This window comes from Schistocerca gregaria, chromosome X (genome assembly GCF_023897955.1).
Source record: "Schistocerca gregaria isolate iqSchGreg1 chromosome X, iqSchGreg1.2, whole genome shotgun sequence".
Lineage (NCBI taxonomy): Eukaryota > Metazoa > Arthropoda > Insecta > Orthoptera > Acrididae > Schistocerca > Schistocerca gregaria.
The window spans coordinates 590,786,594-590,810,780 of record NC_064931.1 but is presented as its reverse complement, the minus strand read 5'-3'; the positions used below and the strand labels follow the sequence as shown (position 1 = coordinate 590,810,780).

The window sequence follows — 24,187 nt, the reverse complement described above, 5'->3', positions numbered from 1 at the left end:
ACAAAAATTGGAATCGGTCATTTTTGATGACCCATATAGGCCAACCACAAAAGACCTACTGGCAGGCGTAGATCACTGCCTCCTCGACAGTGGAGCCCCCATGCACTGTAGTGTGCCTCAGAGCACTTTCTCGACCATTGATGTTTCCATCTGTAGCTCTGAATTTCTCCCCTCCATTCATTGGGGAGTTCATGACGATTTGTGTGACAGTGATTGTTTTCCGCTGTCTTACCTTTCCTGCAGCGTCACTCGCCTGGATGCCTTCCCAGGAGGCCCTTTAGTAATGCAGATTGGTATGCCTTTTCCTCAGCTGCCGTCCCATATGCTCCACTACACAATGGCATTGATGAGTCCATGTCAAGTTTGACTGATGCCATACTTTTACCAGCTGCTTTGGTGATTTCTTTTTACTTGGGTTCTTCTCAACGGAAGACTGTTCTTTGGTAGACCCCCAAAATTGCTGCAGACCGCCATCATACCCTCCAACCCTACAAATGGCTTCCACCTCCTGGCCTTTAAATGGGTTTTTGCCCAGCTCCATTACATTATTATATGCCAGATATGGATTTGTTAGAAATGCTATGTCGCTGCCATAGAGCTGCATATTCCATCTTCACAGGTGTGGACAAAGATCAGGTGCATTTTTGGTTGCCATACTTCTGCAGTTGCCCCAGGAATTTCCCTGAACAGTGTTTACTCACCAGCCCAGGCTCTTATCATTGAGCATTTTGCTTGGTATTTGGCCCAGGCCTCGGCATCCGTCAGTGTTCCATCTTCTCAAACACTGTCTGGACTGACTCCCTATATCTTTTGTTCTCCGCTGCCTGGTGCCTGTTTTATGAGTGGGAATTCACGAGCACCCTTGCTTTCTCCCCCAACACTGCTCCTGGACAAGAGTGGGTGCACAACCATATGCATCAACACTTGTTGATGGCTAGCTGATATCATATACTTGCCCTTTTTAACAGTCCCTGAACAAGAGGAAATTCCCTTCCCAATGGAAAGAAAGTGCCAGTATTCCAGTTTTGAAATTGGGTAAACTGCCCCTTCAGATAGACAGCTGTTGTCTGAGCAGTTTCTCCAATGTTCTCTGCAATTTATTTGGAATGTATGGTGTGTCAAAGGCTTTATTGGATCCCTGTGTCCTGGGACCTTTTGCCTTCAACCCAGGGTGGTTTTCGTCAAAGCTGCTCTACTGCATATAATTTAGTCCACTTTGAGTCTGCTATCTGAATGGCTTTTGTCCGGCATCAGTGCCTTGTTGCAGTCTTCTTTGCTCTGCATAAAGTGTATGATACTACAAGCACTCACCACACCCTCCCCACCTTACATAATTGAGGCCTCTATGATTCACTCCCATTTTTTTAATCCAGAACTTTCCTCCACGTTGCACTTCTCAGGCAAAGATTGGCAGCTCCCATAGCTGCTCCTATCAATAGGGGAATGGCGTTCTGTAGTGTTCTGTTTTGTGTGTTCCACTCCTATTAGAGGCTGTGAATCGTCTTGTGTTGGCTGCAAGGCCTCTTTGTGTGCTGCTGATTTTTGCTTTTATTTTTGATTGTCTGAAATGGGTGTTGCGGAACACAGACTGCAGATAGCAGTATGCTGAGCACAATCTTGGGCTGTCACTCATGGCTTCCATTTGTTGACTTAAAGACCTGTTACCCATTTCTGTCATTGCTGTGTGGTCCATTCCCTTCTGGATCTTTAACTTGATGGCCAGTCCTTCAGTGTGATGGACTTTTGTTGTTTTTTGGGACTGGTCATTGATGCCGGGTTGACATGACAACACCAACTAGGATGTGGACAATTCTACTCCAATACAACTCTACACAGCTTTCGTCCAGTCCCATCTTGATTACTGAAGTCTTGCATATGGCTCGGCATCAACTTCGTCATTGATGGTGGACCTGATACACCATTGTGGGGTGCGACTGGCAAGTGGTGCCTTTTGGACTAGCCACATTATCAAGTTCCTGGCAGAGGCACGGGTTCCACCATTGCTGGTTCTGTGCAAGCAACAACTGATTGCTTATGTATTAAGCATCTGCTACTCCCTGGAGCACTCAAATTAATGTCTCCTAATTATCAACTTCCCACAATGGTGGCCCAAGTCTGGGGCTGTGGTTGCCATCTGCATCTGGTCTTTTTTCTGAACACCAGCTTCTTCTTCTGGGTGGCTGTAGTGTTTTCACTGCAGAGTTGGTAGCCATCTCTCGTGCTCTTGAGCATATCTGTTCCTGCTCCAGCGAGTATGGGCAATACAGGAGACCATGAATTTAAGGATGTTCTCCATGTAACTGTTTGAGCAGTTTGATAGCTTTTGACCAGAGTTACCCTCGCCATCTCTTGTTCCTGACTATCCAGGTTTCAATTTTTGCCCCTGAACAATGTGGATGCTTGGTGGTCTTTGTCTGGATCATGGTCACATTAGCATCCCAGAAAATGAACTTGCTCACAGGCTGGCTAAATTGGCAACTAGCAAGCCACCTGTTGAGATTGGTATTCCAGAATTGGACCTTTGATTGCTGTTAAGTTATGAGAATTTGGAATATGGAATGGCATACTTTGATATTACCAAACTAACTATGGGCAATAGAGAAGACCACGAATTTGTGGATGTTCTCCATGTGGGCCTCTCACAAGGAATCCATCATCGTAGGCTTTGTTGACCTTCAGTAGACCTTGGGGGTTTCCTTTCCTTATGTTTCACACACTAGGCCCTTCTTCTGTGTGTAGTTTCTTATACTTGAGTGTTCCAGGTAGGACGGACTGAAGACCTCGTAGTTTGTTCCCTTTAATCATTAAGCCAACCTACCATTCTATGACCACACTGTGAATGAAGTTTTTCAATTTCATGGTGTGTCCATTATAACTTTCAAACATATTTACATGGAATACTGAACCCTTTGCAGCCACATAACATGGCAAAAGAACAGTGGTCGTAAAAATATCCTAATCAACAAGCGATGGAGAATAGAGTTGTACTGGTCAGTGACAGTTGGTTTCAAACCCAACAGAAACTACTGCTAGTGAATGCAGGTTCACATCAACTGGATTCAGAGAGATCATTATGAAGGAAACTAGATGCAATGGAAATAATAAAGTACATTATAAAAGTTTATTCCTCACAATAGCACATCTTCGTATGGCAAAACAACACAAAAACTGGACAATAACTCGCGGGAGTCATGTGGTGTGGTCCAACAAGTCATGATTTCACCTCTTTTCAAATGATGCAAGGCTCCGAGTACACTGACAGCCCAATGATGCCTTTATGTGTGTGTGGAGGATTTAGTTTAGGCCAGAATTGGTTCTGTTTTGTTTTGGGTGCATTTTGGACCATGACTTGGGCCCACTCATTAAGGTTGGTGTGAACAGGAACCACATTATTTATTTCAACATTCTCAGTGATGAAGTATTGCCCTTTCTTCTCCATCTTCATGATGCGTATACTGTGCACACTCCAATATGCCAACAGGCATGTTTACAGTGCTGCACATGTACATTTGCTGGTGTGACGGACACTCGGGTGTCGTATCACATCGACTAGCCCACCAAATCACCCAATCTTAATCCCGTGTCTTGGGACTATTTGGTACAGTGGGTGAAACATAGCAGTCAACATCACTGCAATTTGTTAGCTCTAAAAGATATCTTAATAAATGTGTGACTTCTGATAGATACAGCATGTCTGAGAAAACTTTTGGACACACTTCCTCATAAAATTAATGTAATTATCAAGGCTACAGGTGGTGGTGCCTGATATTAGTGTGATTTCTGTTGCTTGTGGCTTAATTTTTTGTCTGCTGTGCTTATAAAGCATTCAGATCAAGACCTTGCTGTTGACAGGTGTTATGTGTAATCATAATAGGCATACAGCAACAGATGAATGCTAAATAATGCACCGATAGAAATAGAAAGCATTACACCATACAGCATCAGTCTGATGATACTCATAACATGTGGGTATTAAACTATGATGTCATTCATACATGATGTCTATCAGCAACATCAGCATGAGATGTGAGCACCATAGGGACAAGTATGGTAGTGTATTTGTTACGGCATGGGGGATGACAGCCTCCAAATGTCACCTTCAGAAATTTCTGACTATGCTGTGTTAGTTCATTAAGTCTGCTGCCAGGAGGCTGGTATGAAAGTATACCTCCTACCATACCAGATGTGCTCTATGTGTGACAAATCAGGAGAATATGTATGTTAGCCTGCAGGCATTTGTGGTGTGAAATGCAGTGTGGAGTCTTGCATTATTCTGCTGAAATATGCCAATTGGTACCCTAGTCATGAAGCATACAACAGGGTTTACCATCATTGCCCCATACTGGCAAGCATTCAGCTCCTCTCTTTCAGTAATTACCAAATCAATCCTGCTGTATCCAAGAGCACCCCACACCATGATTGCACGGGTTGGAAAGTTATGGGGCTGTCGTCATGCATTTATTCATCATTATGGCATTAGCCAGTTGAACAATGCTATGATCTTGTAGTATAATCCCCCTTGGGTAACCCAGTTGTTTTGTAAAGTAGTGAGTACATATGAAATTTTAACAAAGCATATCCGACTGGCATGGTTTAAGGCTTTCCATTTCTGTCTGTGTATTGTTCATAGTTCCACCATCAGCCGGTAAAATCATGGTGATGGTCTTGGGGGACTCTGAACGGGTTATTCTGGCTATTCTTTGTGATGTCCTCCATAATGGTGCAATGATGAACTGTGAAGTGTACTGTATGACCTTTAGGGACTTGATGGGACAACTTCAGTGTATTTGTTGCCACAAAAGTGGAAACAAACTTCTCCTTCTCCATGACAAGGACCTCACATAAGTCTCTGCACCTGAGAGGAGCTGATAAAACTTCATTGGACTGTTCTTCCTCATCCACCCTACAGCCTGTATTTTGCACCTTCTGACTTCCATCTGTTTGGCTCAATCAAGGAAGCAGTAAATGAATGAATGATTTGGAGGGGGGGGGGGGGGTGTTTACTGCTGCAGCAAGATATTGGCTCAGGCGTCGACCAGTAGAGTGGGACCACGCGGGCATATGGACTATCCCAGTGAGGTGGTTTAAGGCCATTGCATTGAATGGAGATTATGTTGAAAAATGAGGTTTTGTAGCCATAAGAGTGGGGAATAATATGGCGTATTGGAATCCTGAATAAAACCAACCTGCTTTCAGGAAAAATGTGTTGCATTACTGATTGAGTGCACCTCATAAGTAGCGATGTACAGAAGGTAGCTCATATAGGGCTAGACCTCGAATTATGTAACTGCTTGACAGAACTGCCTGCAAGCGACGGTGTGTATGAGAATGACCAGTACGGCTGTTGGGTAGGGGGAAAAAAAGCTGGACAATTGCAAGTAGGACTTGCACTATTACGTGTACCGTATAAACTTAATTATGTATATAGATGATAATAATAATAAAACAAAATGAGGCCCTCAAAGAATGTGCAGAGAAGATTGACCTGTAAATCTTCTTTAAGAAGACTGAATTCGTCTGTTCCAAGTCAGATGTTCCAAAACTTTAAATTATGGTGAAATAGACAGAGCCAAACACTTTCAGTATCTTAGTGAATTTATTGAAGCAACAAGACCTTAAAAAATTCTCAGAATGAGATTTTCACTCTGCAGCGGAGTGTGCGCTGATATGAAACTTCCTAGCAGATTAAAACTGTGTGCCCGACCGAGACTCGAACTCGGGACCTTTGCCTTTCGCAGGCAAGTTCTCTACCATCTGAGCTACCGAAGCACAACTTGCGCCCGGTACTCACAGCTTTACTTCTGCCAGGTAGGAAGGTAGGAGATGAGATACTGGCAGAAGTAAAGCTGTGAGTACCGGGCGTGAATCGTGCATTGGTAGCTCAGATGGTAGAGCACTTGCTCGCGAAAGGCAAAGGTCCCGAGTTCGAGTCTCGGCCGGGCACACAGTTTTAATCCGCCAGGAAGTTTCACTTTAAAAAATATCAAAAAATACAAATTGCTGTAAATCAAGAAGGTGTCTGGACTTGTTCAAAATTTGTATTATAAAAAATGCCTGTAAAAAAAAAAATCACTCGCTACAATACAGTAATCAAACTGACAGTCATATATGCAAGTGAAACACCCTCATTGAGTTGAAAACCAGATTTACAAGGAATGAAGAAAGTAGAGAGAAAGATTATTAGAAAAATTCCGGGACCATGATGCACACAAAAAGGATTTAGATTGCAAACCATTAAGACAACAGAAAAAGTATCAAACATTGAAATTGACATCAGAAAGAGACGAATTTCTAGACACACCCTGACAGATTACCTGGAAACAGACTAACTAAACGTCTATTGGACTATGTGACATCACTTAAAGCATCAATACCCTGGGTAACTGAAGTTAAGAAAGATTTGATAAAAACAAAAATTGACATAACAAACACATCAGATAGGGATACATTCAGAAGCAAAATCAACACATGAAAGTTTATTCTGAAGATGGAACCAAAACCATACTGACTAAAGTGGACGTAAGAAAGAAAGTATGCCTTTGGGGAGAAAATAAAGAAATATTGGGACAATAAGAAGAACCTTAAGAAAGACTGAAAATCACCTGCTTTTAATTCTCCAACAGGGTCATTTGATAATAGTAATTTTTCTTCTTCTTCTTATTGTTATTATTTTGTGTGGCTCGATGCTGTGGTGCAAATTTTTCTATTGGATGCCACTTTGGCAAATTGCATGTCCCTAACCTACTCCAGTCATCCAACAAGGGAAAGGGGACCTACACTTTAATGTAGAATCCAAACCATGTGTCATTTTTGGTGACTCCTCACATTGTCGAGAGGCAAAGGCTAGGTTAAAATGAAGGCTGAAAAATCTGTGGTCCAAATGAGACTAGATCCCACAATCTCTCTATTTCCAGGCATGCATTTTACTGGTAGCCCACCAGTTTTTACATGTATGTAGATAGTTCATTTATAGGCTTTGATTAGTCAGTTTGAGAGTATCAAAATATGTGACATATATGGCAGCATCTTTTGATTGTATTAACATAGAATCTTAAATTATTTACACTGACAAGGGACTGTCGATCTTCGTATTTGACATAAATTTCAACTTGATACCTCTACCTGTTACTGAGAAAAAGGGATCTTAATAGTAGGACAGAGAGACAGGAAGGGAGCTGTAGCCTCAGCAACAACAGAGTGGTCCTATAAGGGCTATGTTTTTGCTGATTGAGGTACGCAATCCTAAAAAAGATCCTGCTTGAAGAATGTCTTCCACATTTCTCACAATGGGCAATAATTTGTCTGTTGGTATGCAGCAGGAGAGAATGAAAATTTTACATTACTGTATCTTTGTTTTACTCATCTGAACTGTGAACAACATTGGTATAAAATAAAAATATTTCATGGAACATTATGAATGCTATGGTTCAGTAGGTGAAGACAAATTTCCATATGTTACAATGTTAAAGAAGTGTAGGGAAAGTAATTTATATAACAGTCAAAGAAACAATAGAAATATGGATAACAACCACCAACGATCAAGAAAAAAAAAAGTTTATTGTATCACAATTGTATATTTCAGGTTCAGAAGAAAAAACCAACTTGATTCATATGAGAAAATCAAATCTGGGTCAGTCAGCACCATCACTCTCTTCGAGCATTGTAAGTTATAAATTACTTTTACTTTCATAGTTTAATGATACCTTTTTTTAAAGTAAGTTCTTTTCCTCCCCATCTGTCAAACATTTTTTTCTTAACCTATTCTTTTGCTGTATGTACTCTTGAATTACTTAATTATGACCACATGTTACTATCTAGAAGAGCTGTTTACAGCACAGGCTGCAGCTGATAAAGTTGGCAGTCATTCAACCAGTTGTTCCTAGACCTCCATTGGTATTTGAAACCATGCTGTCTGCAATACTTCCTGTTACTGGAAGGATCACGAGGGAGAGTTCACACATGAAGCACAGTGATTAAGGTGGTTCCACATGTGTTGAACTGTGTTAAAACTTGGAGAATTGAAAATTGAAGGAAGTGGTTAGGCTTTGTTGTGCTCTCCTAGCTATTTGATGGATTTTGTAGAAATAATCTAGACTCTCTAGGAAGAAATTTATCATGTAAGGGTGAATTTGATCTCACAGGATGAATTCACTATCAAATCAGTCATTGGTAACCCCAGACATATTATTGTAATAAAATGGAACACCTGCAGCTACCCTTTCGATGTTATTTATTACATAGCTACAAGTTTTGGTGATTCAATACACCATTTTCAAGCAGGTATGCATAAACAGTAATGATAGCATTAACAACTTACCAACCGTCCGATTGTAAAGATAGATTAAAAATGGAATAAGAATCAAGGACAATACTACACAAGTGAATTTACAGTAATCATTTGATAAAACTAACAGATACATCCATTGTCACATACCTAAAATAGAATTATATACAGTATACTATAGTGAATTTTCACTCTATATGTTGTACAAATGTACTATTTATTAATAAAATCAATAATTAAATATTCTATGATTTATAGGGCATAATCCTGAAATAACCTACTAATCTACAAAATAACTGTAGAAAATGATAGATTTATGAAAGAAAATACAGTTTTAGAAATAAGTAAACTAAATAAATATGTGTCTATGTGTAAGTAGTCCTTGCACAAGGACAGCATCAACAATATCTTAGTGTCAATATAAGTTAACACAGCAAAATAACAATAAAAAATATAACTATTTGTCACATCAGAGTTATAAAATGTTAAGCTGAAAACCGAATTTAGGTGTATTTATGTCACGTGTATAAAATGAATGTCCAAGAACATGTCAAGAGATCAAATGTAGAAAATAACACATGTCGTACCATACATAGAATATATAAAACCCCAGCCAATGTTCAGGATGAACAACATCTGTGATCCCATGAGAAAGTAGCCCTTGCAGAAGCACAGCCTCAACAAAATCTCAAGCTGGTGTTGTAAGGTGGCCTAACTTAGCTTTCAGAGATGCTGGCTGGCGACTTCCATATCGTCAGCACACTGAACGAGTGTTCTTGCATACTGAATATGCACTCGTGCTCCATAGCACATAATTATTGAGCCTGATGAGTGTATTTCTTCACATGACCTTGTTCTGCTGAATTGAGACCAGAGTAGTTCATCACACTGGGCTAAGCCATGGTGCAACACTCCTTCTCCCTTTGATAAAAACAGTCTCCGGATTGCCACCTGTTTACATCCCTGGAGAAGAATGTCAACAAATATTTGATGTGTTGATATAAAAAATAAAATATTCTCTGCTTTTCCTTACTGTAATTTAGCGTAAACCATATTGTTTATTGGCTGTCTACTAATTTAAGAGCTATTTCCTAATGTTAGCGTGGCCTGTTTTAACTGGTGTTATGGGAGTTAAAGTGGTCTGATGGTTTACCGCTTGAAGTACATACAGGTTATGCAATGTGGAGTTAGAACATAACAGTACCAGAAACAAAGACACTCACAGTCATGATTATACTGTGCTGTTCGTCATGTTATTGCTGTACATGCTGGAACTTATGTCCAGTGGGAATGCATCCTTTTTGTGTAACTTAAGTTCCCTGACTTCATTTGTATCTTGCCCACAGACATCATATCAAACAAGTAAGATAATATTACCAAATATTCTCTTTTTAACAAATTCTTTAACAACTCATTTTTCAACAGGTGGCTCCATTCAGTTGATTTCTCATTCTTGACAGCCTCCATGTTTATCAGGTGGTTTCTTAACTCACTGCTGTGGTACACCATCCAGAACTTTGCCTTTGCAAGAAAAGAATCCCATGTTTTTTCCCTGAAAAGGCAACCTTAAAACTGTGCTAACAAAGAAACCTCATATAGTGCTACTGCTCACAAGATATTGGTCAGTAGTTCAATTATTCCCTTTACTTTATAGCTAGTTGAAGACAATCCTCCTTGCAGCTGTATGCTTCCCTGTACCTTCACTCATCCAAAGGAACTTCCCTGTGCCCTGTGGTACTTCATTGTGTGAGCTAAATATTACTTTGTGTACAATACAGTTGGGTTGCTCTCATGACAGGAGAACCTCGCAGCAGTTTATCATTGGCAGCTGTCTCACTCTTCTGACATAGTCTGCCCGAGTTTGTCTATGCACTCCAAAAGATAATTTGCACATGATGTTTTCCCTTATGAGCATCATCAACTTTATGAACCTCATGATAGAGGAGGTTCAGACATCTGTGGTCTACTTTGGAGAGACGGGTGTGGGATTGCTATCTACCTCATCATTGTTACCTGAACTTGCGGCTGTTTTGCAGGAAGAATGGTATAAGAGTCCCTTGAAAACCATACAGGCCTGTATTTATCTATTCTGAGATGAGTGGAAGCTTCTTTTATTGCCAACAGATTTTATACACCATATTAGGCACGGTAATATGTTGTGTTTTTGGTGCTTCCATATTTTTGTGCATCCTCTGTACTTCTGTGTACATCTTTCCGAGGCTCTATGGCCTCTAGATAATACCCATTATCACCCAGTGTAGATACTAATCCACCTAAATAGTATCACCCTCTCATTTACTTCAGTACAGTATACATTCGCTTCAGACTCCACATTTTCATATGATATTGGAGCTGATAATTCTCTTTTAGTTCTACAGTGTTAATACTTTGTTAATCAGTTATATTCACACTGTTAAAATCTTTTTCCTTATCATTTGTATTTAAACAAGTATTACTTTTTTAAAAAAATCGCTTAAGCCCCATCAGAAACCATATGTTACTTATCAATGGAGTGCCATACTGGTCCCTGTTTTTCATATATCAATCATCAGATTTGTTTTGCCTCTTCTCTGCATAGTTAGCAGCATCCAAACTATGCAAAGCTATGTTCCTTCTCTCAATAAATAGAAGTGTGTTATTTGGCCACATCCAAACTAACTCGACTGCCAAAGCTTACAAGACTTCTTCAAGGGTAGCCCCATGTGTTTCCGACTCAGATTTGGTTGACCCTCTGCGAATTACTCAACAAGGAAATAACAAGAATGCAAAATAGAACAATGAGGGGGACTCTTGAGTATACCACTAACATAACAATCCGTACTGTAACATAATCTTTCCACTTGATTGGCTGCCAATGACTATTGTTTTACATACCCCACAACAATTACCCACACTCCATGCTCACAATAAAATAAACTGCCTCTTCCAAACAGTGAAAACTTGTATACATTTTTACAGTCAGCAGAACACCATCTTAGTTTACTTTACACACTAATACAATTTTAGAGTAAAAAAAGAGGGGTGGCTCACTGACCATGCTGCGTGTTGACAAAGCTGCAAACTGGAGCTGGCGATGACGTCAGTGGTCCAGGAATTTGTAGTAGTTGAGCCATCTGCATGAACAGCAACCATCTAGGTTCTTCCCACACCAAACTGTAGGGGGAAATTGCTTGACCTCTATACTGCTTGGTGACAGATATCTGCGATAAGGCAGCGATGGAGTGCAGTGTGCAGCCAGGGGTGTGGTTGACAGGGTGGTCAGCTGCAGGAATCTAAAGGTGGCTCATTGTTAAATTCTCCCAGGGTAGGAAAGTCATTTATTCATGACAATTAAGTGACAGAATCGAAACTGAGGGGGGTCCTTGTGGTATAGTTGGCCACAGTAGCTGGAGAAGGCTGGCGTCAGCAGTTAGCCACCTGGAAGGCAGCAGATGGATGATGGTGGCATGTGGTACCCCAGCTCAGCAACAGAATGCTGATGCAAGACAGCAGTGGCAGCTGGTGACAGTCAACACAGGTCTGCTGGCCTGCTTCCGTAGTGACAGCATATAGCCCACCAGAGCGAGTAGGGTTAAACTGTGGCCTCTAATGTAGCTAATGACAGTGGCATGTGCGTGCTGTGGGCAATGGACAGCAACAGTGTAGGCATGCACAGCGTGGTGCACATGGGGCCCTGAGCTATTGCAGCGCATTCTTCCTTTCCTGGCTGCATTTCCTTCATCCTGTCCCTCCATGCCTATCCTCACTCCTTCCCCATTGCCCCCTCCTTCCTCTCTCTTGGTGTTCGGATTTATATTGACCCAGCTATCCTACTGGTTCCCTGTATTACTTGCAATTTTGTTCCTCTGCCTGTTGTCTTTCATCCGTTTTGGCGTTTAGGTCCCCACTTGAGGTATGACCACCACTTCTAAATTTTCTGTTTTCAGTGTGAAGCATTCGGGGAAGAATTTCCTTCACAGTGCCTATGGTTTGAATTCCTCTCCCGTCTTCCTTTCCCTCTTCCTTCCCTGCCGTAGACCCCTTCCACCCTGCTAGGTCACCAGCACATATAGCCAGTCCATGTGATTGCTCTTATGTACCCATCTGGCTTAGCCCTCTGGCAACTGTATGCCAAGGAGTGGGTGCTTGTGTATGGTGCCCATGGGGAGAATCCCTAATCAGAGTGGATGGTACGAGGGTGGATGCTTGGCATATGAAGTGTATCAAGCTGCAAAAATCTGGCTGTACTCAAACTGCTGTCTCTTCGAATGGTGAAGGATCATTGAATGCTGCTTCGTATGACCGAGCAGTATTCCCTTCCCTGGCTACACGATGGGAGGGGGACCAGGCTAACCGTCTTAGGATGGAACACTTTACCCGTTACTTTGTAGTAGGATGGATGGGGACACAATCACCGTTACAGAGCATTGTTTTTTGTGGAGAATATCGAGGACAAGTTTGGTGTAGTGAAGTCTCTCAGTGTGACGTGGTCGGGCTCCCTGTTGGTCAAAGCTGCTACTGCTGCCCAATCTGCAGCTCTACATGCTCGTTATTGTGTTTTCAATGTCCCAATGTCTATTATCCCTTAACAATATCTGACTGTGGTCCAGGGAGTGATTATGCATAGGGACCTCATCCTGCAAACTGTTGAGGAACTCCAGGATAATCTCGAGCAATGTGGCATTCGTTAATTTGATATGTGCAGAAGGGCCACAAAGAGAACCGCACCGATACTGGCACTTTCATTCTGGCTTTTGAGGGGGATACCCTCCCAGAGGAGGTCAAGGTTATGTGCTACAGATGTGACATGAAGCTGTTCATCCCATCACCGCTGAGGTGCTTTTGGTGCTTGTGTTTGGGTGTCTGTGTTCCCGCTGTACGGCTGACTCTCCATATGGTGACTGTGAACATCCACTCCATGAGGAAAGCTCCCATGTTCACCCACCTGTGTGTGTCTGTTGTCATGATTATCACTCCCCTTGCTCGCCAGATTGCCCAGCTTACAAGAGAGAAAAGAAGATCCATGAGTAAAAGTTCCTGGATCACCTGTCTTGTGCTAAAGCTTGCCAAAAGAAATATGAGTCACTCCATCCAGTGTCACTTTCTTCAATTTTTGCCTCCGTTACATACTTCCCCCTCATACCCATTCCTTACCCCTTGCCCCTCCCCCTCCCCTGTAGTTCCCATTACCTTCCCTCCGGGAACCACTCCCCCTTTCTGACCAAAGAAGTGCCCCCCTTCTTCAGCACCTGCCAGTGGTGGGGCTACCCCCCCCCCCCCCCCTCCCCTTCCCACCCCACCAGGACCCCTCTTCCTGCCATCTCTGAGGCCGGAATCCTATTACCACAACTCGGACACGAGGTGCACTATCTGTGTGCCTCAAGGTCACCCGCACTCTTTTGGTTCCCCTCCTCCACCTCCGAATGAGAAGAATAACAAACTCAAGTCCCAAGACAAGGCCCCATGGTGCCCTCAGAAGCGCCACCTGAGTCTGATATCTTATATATGGGTGTCACCCCATCCTCGTCGGTGATGACCACTGTCAGAGTGGCATGACCTCCTCTCGGCTTAGTTATATCTAACCTGTACTCTCGCCACATGATCATCCAGTAGAATTGCAATGGACACTATTGTCACCTACTGGAAATACAACGGCTTGTTTCCTCCTATTCTATGTTCTGTCATGCTGCTCAAGAAATGCTCTTCCGTGATGGCCCACCTACAACGTTTCGTGATGACTGGGTGTTCCTCTGGAATCGTGCTGGCCCCAGGGTAACATCTGACGGGGTCTGCACTTTGTTCGCTCCGATGTCATTAGTAACTGGATCCTCCTTCGTACCAACCCGGAAGCAATGTTGGTTGAACCGTGTCGTTTGCCACGGTTCCTGTTTTTTCCCTTGGTTTACTCCTTTTTGGAGTTTCTGTGCTTTCCTAGAGGATGTTGCGGAGTCTACGCGAGCGCGCTGCTAGCACACCTGCTGGGAGGAGATGCGGTGTGCCGTGCCGAGGGCAGACGAGGGAGTTGAGACGAGTGTCCTGGATGACCGTCTGCAGCAGGATGCTCGGTCCCTCTATCCTAAGTCTGGGTGGGTCCAAAAAACCTGGGGCATGAGGACACAAGAGACCATAAATCTGTGGATAACGTTTGGTTTCTGTTCATGGGCTGGGGATGCTATGAAGTCCGTCTGCGGCTGCAAATAACCTCCAGAAGGTGGTGGTGTCACTGAAAGTAAGATTTTTCATCTAGTTAGTGCAACAGTTGTCGTCTGGCGGGAGGAATCAATAACTGTGTGGCAATGTTTCTCTGCAGCAGTAAAGGGGGGGGAGGGGGGGAATTTTTGGGTGGGGACCTTCTGCAAGCCGTTGTTTTTCTATGGACGGCATAGGTCACTGTTTGGATAAGCACGTTGTAAAATGGAAAATGACGGTGTACTGTCTGGCGGAGAGATAGCAGACGGTAGCCAATATTATGGATGTCTGAAATGCGAGATTATGTTAATGTTCTCAAATCTCTGTTGTGTTATAGTACGTAGGCACATTTAACTTTAGTCGTCGTTATTGTGTATATATTCTTGTGTTAAGGAGTTTAGTCCCTATGGCATTTAAGTGCTCTTTTTAATTATATTTAAGGTAGTGCTAGAGTTTCTATTTGGTAATCCGCCTAGCCACGACTGATGTCGGTTGCTTGGTGTGTTTGAAATGTTGGGCCTATTGGGTAGAGACCATTGTTGACTTTCTCTCCTCAACTCCGAAGTCCCGTATTGATACTATGGCGGTAGTTCTGCTGGAATTTCATTTCCAGAAGTTATCAATTCTTGTGAGCACAAATAAAGCTACCTTTGCCTCTGTAATTTTTTTCTGCTGGCCAGCAAGGTTTGGTTAATGATTAAAAATCGCCAACTGGTCTTTGTCCAAACTAGTGGCTTGTATTAGACGAGTTCCCTTTCCAGTTCGGGTAAATGTTTCTTTGTCCTGGTGGAGCCATACTCTTTCCCGAGCCACGCTAGGGTAAGAGTTGTTTGAATGTCTATTGCCGCTCAATGTTCCAGGAGAATGAAATAAGAGGTTAATTATCTACTCCACCGTTATGCCCAAGAAACGCAAATTAGAGTAGTTCTGGATAACCTAAGTATTGTACACTATTAAGATATTTCTAGGTTCGAAGAAATTGCTATTTGGTAAATGTAGCTTTCTGTGTTGTTAATCCGGCGTATTCCACAACCCGACATTGTTATAGAACTGAAAGATTTGGTTTTGATACATTTGCTGAGATGTGACCTTATTATTTGCTATTGATGTTAATTGCCTTAAATGAGTCTTCTTTAATTTGTGGTTATAATTCTTAATGGGTGATCGTCCTTAATGGTGCAACATTTAATGTACGTCTGATTGTCCCCTGTGTCACCTACTGACTTCATTCAGAGACTGAAAAGGTGATCCTTGCTCAAGTTTATGGGACTTATTAACCGTTGATCTTTATCATTTATGGTCTTAAAAATATGTTTGTTAAAAAGGTATAATCTTAGATTCCAATGTTTATTAAGTAATTCTTAAGTTATATAGCAAACATTAAGAGTGCAAATATTCTCTCATTGTTACACTTGCTTGTTCTGTGGTTTGCACGGAAGGGTGTGACAATAAATGAAAAATCTTAAGTGAAGTGTTGGGACGAATTAATTCTTTCCCTTATCATTACCTTTAAAGATAACTGATTTTTTGTCACTTGTTATTGAAATTGGTTGGGAGAATAGTTTATTGATTGACCCCGTAGAAAGAGTATATCAGTGGTTACAGTACAAATAACTCTGGCAATCACTGTTTGCAATGTAAATATCCCTCCAGGTTGGCCACTTCCTTATGTTGAACTGTCTACCTTAATACTGCAACTCCCCCCTGCCCCGTTTCTCCTCCTCAGGGACTGCAATGCCTACTTGGAGTGCCACTTCAACGGTTAGGGTCTACTAATTTACCAAATTACTAAGACTTCAGTTTTTATCTCCTCAGTGACAGTTCCCTACCCACTTCAGTGCTGCTCATGGCACCTTCACTGCTATTGATCTCACGATCTCCTCCCCTGCTCTCATGACTCCCATACATTGGTCCCTTGATTATCTTTGTGAGTGTGACCACTTTCCGGTGGTTTTATCATTCCCCTGCTGCTGCCAGGCAGACAGGCCCCCACATTGGGCATTCCGCAGGGCCAGTTGGCTTTTGTATATGTCTGATGTGCACTTAAACACCTCCGTCTCGAATTGCATTGATGTGATCATGCAAGATGTCTCTGCCACTATTCTTCATGCTTCTGGCACTGCTGTCCCCTATCCACAGGTCCCCCCACCTCCACCTCCGACCAGTACTATGGTGGACCAAGGATGGATGTAGCAGTCAATATCCAGGACCGCTGATGGCATAAGACACGGCTTGGCGCCATCACATTTTAGTTACCCTCCGTGGTTTCCGTGGTCCCCTTCAGATTTTCATCCAAGAGTTTTTTTATCTCACCAGCTCTCACGGGTTTGAGTTGGCACTTCATTTAGCACCCCTCGGATTCAGGAAAATGGTACCCCACAGGGTAATGTGGTAAGTATCGCACTCTTCCTTATAGCCATCAGTGGACTTGTAAACCCTGTTGGGCCTGTGGTTACCATGGTGTTGTATGTCGACAATTTCTGCATCTGGTGCAGCTCCCACTTGATAGCATCTGTTGAGTGCTGGTTCCAAGGTGCTATCCGATGGGCCTGTGCATGGGCCATCTCCCATGGCTTTTTATTTTCTCTCTCAAAAACACGGGTTTTGCATTTTTGTTATCGACCCACAGTATGTCTCAAACCAGAACCCTATATAGGCGACCAGCTCCTCAATGTTGTAGCACAGTCCTGTTTCTGAGGCCTTATTTTTGATAAAAAGCTGATATGACTGCCCCATATTCACTACCTGGAGACTATGTGCAAGTAGAAGGTTAATAGTCCCTGCCTCTTGGTCCACATCTTGGGGCGCAGACCGTGCCACTATTCTCCATATTTACCATGCTCTGGTCTTGTACAGACTAGATTATGGTATTCAGGTTTATAGCTCAGCGGGTCCTTCCACTCTGCAAATACTTGACCCTGTATACCATTGTGGGTTGCACCTGGCTATTGGTGCCTATCGCACTAGTCCTGTTGACAGTTTCCTCGCAGAAGTGAGGATTCCTCTACTACAAATATGACGGAGCTGATGTGTAATGTTATGAAAAGGTACTTAAATAAAAAAAGCAAGGTGTAATTTAATAAGGCAAGGTGTTGTTTATACAGTATTCATATTTTAAGTGAGGAGAGGTTGCCGCTTATCTTACCCATTATCCCAGGGTGATCAGTAGGGGTAGTCGGCGTATGATAATGAGGAAAAGAGATTATTGTATACAGTAGTAAAGCTACAGTTTTCTCAGTAAAGTAATATGGTGGTTTCATTTACAAACATCTGTGGAGTTTGAATTTCTAATGTGAAAGCATAAGGAGAATAGTATAAAAGCCTGGTAGACATTACAGTAAGGAAACAAGCAGGGTGTATTTTAATAGGAGGAAGAACAGCTGAAACTTGAGTTAAATTTGGAGAAGACAATGCAGAGAAGGAAGAAAAAGGATCTAGTAGTAAAGCAAAAGGGTAGGTATGAGTTTAAATACATAAATAAGAATGTGGCTAAATGATTATTTGAACAAGGCAGCTGTAGAACAGTGGTTTTCAAATCTTTTGAGTTCACGGCTCCCTTGATCTGAACGTAAACCCTTGCAGCTCCTTTTCACACTAGACACCTGCCTCGAACTGTGCGATAAATTAACTCAAGTTTCAAAAAAATTAATAGGCGCAGTTAATTCTTTATTAACAGATGACATAACACATTAACTTTTGAGGGAAAGTATTCATGTGTTTTGTTTACCAAAGTATCATGATTCGACTCCGTATGTCGTTTCATTCCATTGGGGAGTACAGTTCCAGCAGCTAGGACTTGAAACAAATGACACACTATAGTTATTCTTCATTTCCAACAGTAGTACATGTTAAACTGAAATTCAGGTAATTCTTGGTCATATTTCCTCCATTTTCATCTATTCGTGTCTTTAGACATGCATGACAAATTTGAAATATTGTGTTTAAAAAGTTGTACATGTTGGCATAGAAACAAATGTTGCCGAAGACAAGCAAAATTCAAATGTGATCTGTGTTCAACAAAATTAACCTCGTAACAGATTGTTACTGAATAAAAACAAATGAGTCATACATTGTGATTTGATTGCAGGCTACCACACTGCCATAGTAATAAAATTTACTTGCTGGCCCACTAGATATCACTACAAGCTCACACATTGTTCCTTTACTCAGAAAGAAAATAAACCAAATTATTATTTTTATGAAACCGCTGCAGCACCACTAGGAACTGCAACACACAATTTGAAAATTCTTACATTAGAGTTTTAGACCCCTATTTCAAGAATTTGATTGGTGTGGAAAAGTGTCAAACAACTTTATAATAAAATATTTTGTAAACTATGGGATATTCCCAATTTTCGTGTGTTTACCTCTTTCCAATGCTTGTCTTTTTTCTGTATGCCTTCAGTTTTTTTGCCCCCAGCCAAAAGGCCTCACATTTACATCTATATACATACATACATGCTCTGCAAGCCACCACATGATATGTGGCAGAGGGTATCCTGTGCCACTACTGGTCATTTCCTTTCCTGTTCCACTCACAAATAAGAGTGAGGGGAAAACAACTGTCTGTATGTCCCTGTACGACCCCTAATCTGTCTGATATTATCTTCATGGGCCTTATGTGAAATAAATGTTGGCAACAGTAAAATTGTCTGCAGTCGGCCTCAAATGCCAGTTCTTTAAATTTTCTCAATAGTGCTCCTTGAAAAGGTCACCTTCACTCCAGTGATTCTCATTTGAGTTCCTGAAGCATTTCTGTAATATGTGCATAGTGTTTGAACCTACCAGAAACAAGTCTAACAGCCTGCTTCTAAATTACTTCAATGTTTTCCTTTAATCTGATCTGGTGCAAATCCCAAACACTCGAGCAATTCTCAACAATGGGTCACACTAGTGTCCTATTTGCGCTCTTTACATTCCTAAAAATCTTCCAATAGACCGAAGTGTACCATTTGCTTTCCATGCCACAATCCTTATGTGCTCATACTATTTTATATTGCTTCATAACATTATGCCTAGATATTTAATTTTCATGACTGTGCCAAGAAGCGCACTACTAATGCTGTACTTAAAAATTATGGGTTTGTTTTTCCTACTTGTCAGCATCAAGTTACATTTTCCTGCATGTAGAGCATTGTTACACCAACTAGAAATTTTGCCCAAGGCATTTTGTATCCCCCTACAGTCACTCAATGACAACATCTTCCCATACATCACAGCATCATCAGCAAACAGCTGCAGTGCTACTTCCCCTATCCGCCAGACCATTTGTGTATATAGAAAATAACAGCGGTTCTATCATACTTCCATGGTGGGCTCGTGACAATACCGTTGTCTCTGAGGAACATTTGCTGTCGAGGACAACATACTATGTTCTGTTACTTAACAAGTGTTTGAGCCACTCACATAATTGTGGAACCTGTTCCATATGCTTGTACCTTTGTTAAGTCAGCAATGTGACACCATGTGAAATGCTTTACGTAAATCTAAGAATATGGAATCAGCCTGTTGGCCTTCATCCATTGTTCACAGGATCTCGTGCGAGATACAGGCAAGCTGAGTTTCACACACGTGATGTGTTCTAAAGCTGTGCTGGTTAGTGAACAGACGCTTTTCCCCTCTCAAGGGAATTTATTATGTTTGAACTGAGAGTATGTTCAAGGATTCTGCAGCAAACATATGCTAAAGATATTGGTCTGTAATTTTACAGGTCCGTTCTTTTACCCTTCATGTATATAGGAGTCACCTGTGTGTTGTTTTCCAGTCACTTGGGGCTTTGCACTAGGCAAGAGATTCGTGATAAATGCAAGCTAAGTAAGGAGTCAGTGCTGCGGAATAATCTTTGTAAAATCAAATTGGAATTCCATTTGCTTTCAATTCTTTCTCCATGCCAGGGATGCTTATTACTTTGTCCTCCATACGGATGGTCAAACAGTGGTATATTTGTATGATTCTCTGCTTGAACAATTTTTTAAATGCAAAATTTAAAACTTCAGTTTTAGTTTTGCTTCCTTTTACTGCCACCCTCGACTGATCAAGTGACTGGATACAAACCTTAGACCCAGTTAGCGATTTTATGTAGGACCAGAATTTTCTCAGGTTCTTGGCTAGTTATATTGTTAAAGTATGTTTGTGGTAGTTGCCTTAAGCATTGCGCATTGATCTTTTTAGAGATGCATTAATTTCTATTAACTTTTGCCTGTCATTCTTTGTGCATTCTCTTTTGAACTGATGTTGCAACAGGCTTTGCTTCAACAACATATTTTGAATTTTGTTGTTAAAGTATTGTGGGTCTTTTCTGTCCTTAATACACATACTACACACATACTTCTCCACATTATGATGTACAATCTGTTTGAACTTTGTGCATAATTACATGCATTGTACTGGAACTAAATGATGTAAGTTCATCGACTAAGTAGGATGGTAACAACTGTATATCTCCTCTTTCTACCAGAAATACTTTCCTAGCCTTCTTGATTGGTTTATTAACTTAGCAAAGTAATCCCTTTCTCTCTACTTACGCTGTTGACTAGGTCAGGTGTGTTCGTAACTACGAGCTGTAGAATATTTCTGTTGCGTGTGGGCTGTTGAACTAGCTGCTCAAGACAGTTTTTGGAAGATGTGTTCGAAAGAACTTCGTCTGACTTTCTGTCTGTACCCTCCTGCAATAAGATGCCCCAGTCTATACTTCACTGGTTAAAATTGCCTCCAACTAATATTACATGATTTTGGTATTTCTGCACTGCTGACCGTAGACTTTCTGTCAGTGACTCTAAAACCATCACAGCGGAATTGGGTGCCTGGTTAAAAACATCCAACCAGGTAACTTCACTGTCACACTCAAATTCGACCTCAGTAGAGACAATATTTTTGTCCTCTGCAATGAATGCCGCCCCCCCCCCCCCCCATGATGTCTAATCTGTCTTTTTTGATATATATTCCATGAAGTGAATAAATATGTTGGAGATTTCTACTCTGGGTTTTAGCCAGCTCTTGTTTCCGAGAATAATTTAAGTGCAGTAAATTTGGGAACTTTGTTACAAATACTTAAAAAATTTATTGATTAAATTTCGACAGTTGAAGCATCTCTACTGTGAATGCTGTCCGATTTCACTGTGAGTTGTGTTGTGAGTATTTATCAGAGAACCTAAACCTATTACCTAGCCTAAAGAAACTCCATGTGCACTCAACAAGTACTCTGCTACCCAAGTAGCTGCTTTCTTTGTGTAGTGCACCCCTGACTTACCAAGGGGGGTCCTACAATTCCCTGGCTGATAATGCAGGTCCAAAAATCTACAGCCAAGGCTGTCAGAGTCGACAAAGCCTATGGTTGAGACCGTCGACATGGCTCCAAACCAGAGGGCCCTGACTGACTTTGGGCACAATGCTGCAAATTGCGAGCTTTGCTTGAACCCAGCGTGTGAGGCCAGCAGCCTTCACTACCTCCGTCAGCCATTTGTATGAACTGCGGAATGCCTGAGAACCCAAGCGACAGCCATCGTTGGTGCTGATGTGAGCCACAACTTGCAGACGGCTTCACCTTCCAGCCCTGAACGCTGTCTGCCTAAGGGGCTCCATAACATGCCTAATGTTGGAGATCCCGATAACTAGCATCCATACATCTTCTCTACATATTAGCGTTTCTTTTATAACCTCTACACAGTCATATATTCTCCAAAATGCATTACTATGAAAATCCTGTTTTGTTTCCCTTTTTTGTACTTTAACTGCAGTCTTCTAATTTTGTTAAATCTTTACTCCTATATTTCTTAATGTCCTATATTTCCTCCTCCTCCTCCTCCTCCTCCCTTCCTTCCTTCCTTCCTTCCCCCCCCCCCCCCCCCCCACTTTCCCATGTAATATTGTGGGGTTTGCCCACTAACTTAGCTGCATTATGAATTCTGGAGGCTGTGTGTAATGTTATGATGTCTGTTTTGACTGATAGTTTCAGCATTCAAATACTTCAGAGTAGTTTCTCATTGTAATAGACACTAACCACAGAACTTTAAGTAGTGAACATTTTTATTTTACTTCGCCTGAACTAACCTATTTCCTTTTTGCAGAAAGAGCTGGGTTTGCCTCGAAGAAGTAGTCGTATTGCCCATAGGAAGAGCTTCATATCGGCAACTTCTCCAACATTACCCAGGTGTCATTCACCAGTTCTAAGTGAGTAGTCATTAAAGATGTCACTAACTTCCGTCTGTTCGAAAATAAGCTGTTGCATTTGTTTGACTTAAAATTTTTCATCAGAGTTAATGACATTTGTGTCATTATTCTGGGTGCCTTGGTGATTGGAGTGGTACTCCGTGAGATGGTAGTGTAATGAAAAACACTGAACTTTCTTTCATCAGTTATACTTTTAACATGGCCATAAAAGGCTTAATGAGAACAATCTAGTTGATAATGAGGTATTAACTAGCATAAATATTGGTGATGAATGTTTTCCTGGTGCAAAATGTTAAAATGAATGTTTGATGCATATGGAAGCTATAGTGTTGAACACTGTTTTAATATATGAAATTGAAGCTGTAATTGTAGCATGAAAATGTTGGAAATGTGGAAAATGCTTGTTGAATGTCAGCAGAATACAAATCTTTAACACTTTCGTTTGTCAGTGTGTAGTATTTCATACTTTTCTAGCTCTGTAAACTGTCTAATCTGGACTATGTCGTGCATTAACATTGTTGCTGGCAGTTTTGTAGAGTACTTAGTGATAGAATGTAGTTATTGTGACTTCTTAAAATAAGGGTGATGCAACTGAAGTCTCTTATAGGATCTACATGTGAATATTCTCAGTTAATATAAAACCTTTTTTTATTACTGAAGTAACAAATACTTAAAATGTAGCTTTATTCAAGTAATAGTTATGACACACTGAAATAGATGTCATACTCAGTTAATTTTATAGATATCTTTCAGTGTGATTCATAGGACATGTATCATGTGCTTAGTGCGTAGGAGCACGTGACTTTACAGCTGACAGTGTGAGGAAACATCTCGTACTATATAACTCATTTCTTATTTGGTAAAGTTTAATGGTTCATTTGGGAATTCTTTTGGAAGATTTGCATATATGCTCATTGAGTGATGGACATTAAACAAGGACCATCACTTAAATCTGCAGTGGGATTTGCTTAAAAGGACCCATTTTAGAAGTTTTTCACTTGTGAAGAAACTGTCCAGTGTACACTGAACTGCAGACATTTATGAATCACTGGTCTGTCTGCATATAAATTTATGTTCTTCATGGTGCAAGTTGGATGTGCAACAGCACATGCATACCCATTGAACTGACAGAACATTTATGTTAAGGTAGTCTCATTTGTCAACAGTATAATGTTTCTGTCAGACAAGGCATCACTTCATGCAATGGTGAAGTTTTGTACAAATTTATCAAGCATTTGTAACTGTTCGAAGAGACATATAAGAAAAGCGAAGCTTTTTGGTAGATTAAAACTGTGCTACGTGTGTCTCCTGCTCAGATATTAAAACTATCACAAGCAATTTTGTATCTACAGAGTCTTTAGAAGTAATGTTTTTGTTTTCTTTTTCCAAAGATGAGTCACAGTTGGTGAGTGTTGAATGTACTATGTGGATCTCTAAAAATTAGAATGATGGTAATTAAACTGATTATTAATGAATTGTAGAACTTGTACATATGTTCACACATCAGCAAAAATTTTGAAAAAAATGTGCCTACAGTAGAAATATTTGATAGCTGCATCACTAAGG

General features: G+C 41.2%; 1 protein-coding gene across 4 annotated transcripts in view; it reads left to right on the top strand.

The window, feature by feature from the left end:
- LOC126297668 (microtubule-associated serine/threonine-protein kinase 3) overlaps nt 1-24,187 on the top strand; it is a 245,718-nt gene that overhangs the window by 5,729 nt on the left and 215,802 nt on the right. For all 4 annotated transcript variants that reach the window (XM_049988765.1, XM_049988768.1, XM_049988766.1 and 1 more), the window contains exons 2-3: nt 7,583-7,662; nt 22,519-22,621. In XM_049988765.1, the coding sequence (XP_049844722.1) occupies nt 7,583-7,662; nt 22,519-22,621 (183 nt within the window). The remainder of the gene's footprint in view (nt 1-7,582; nt 7,663-22,518; nt 22,622-24,187) is intronic.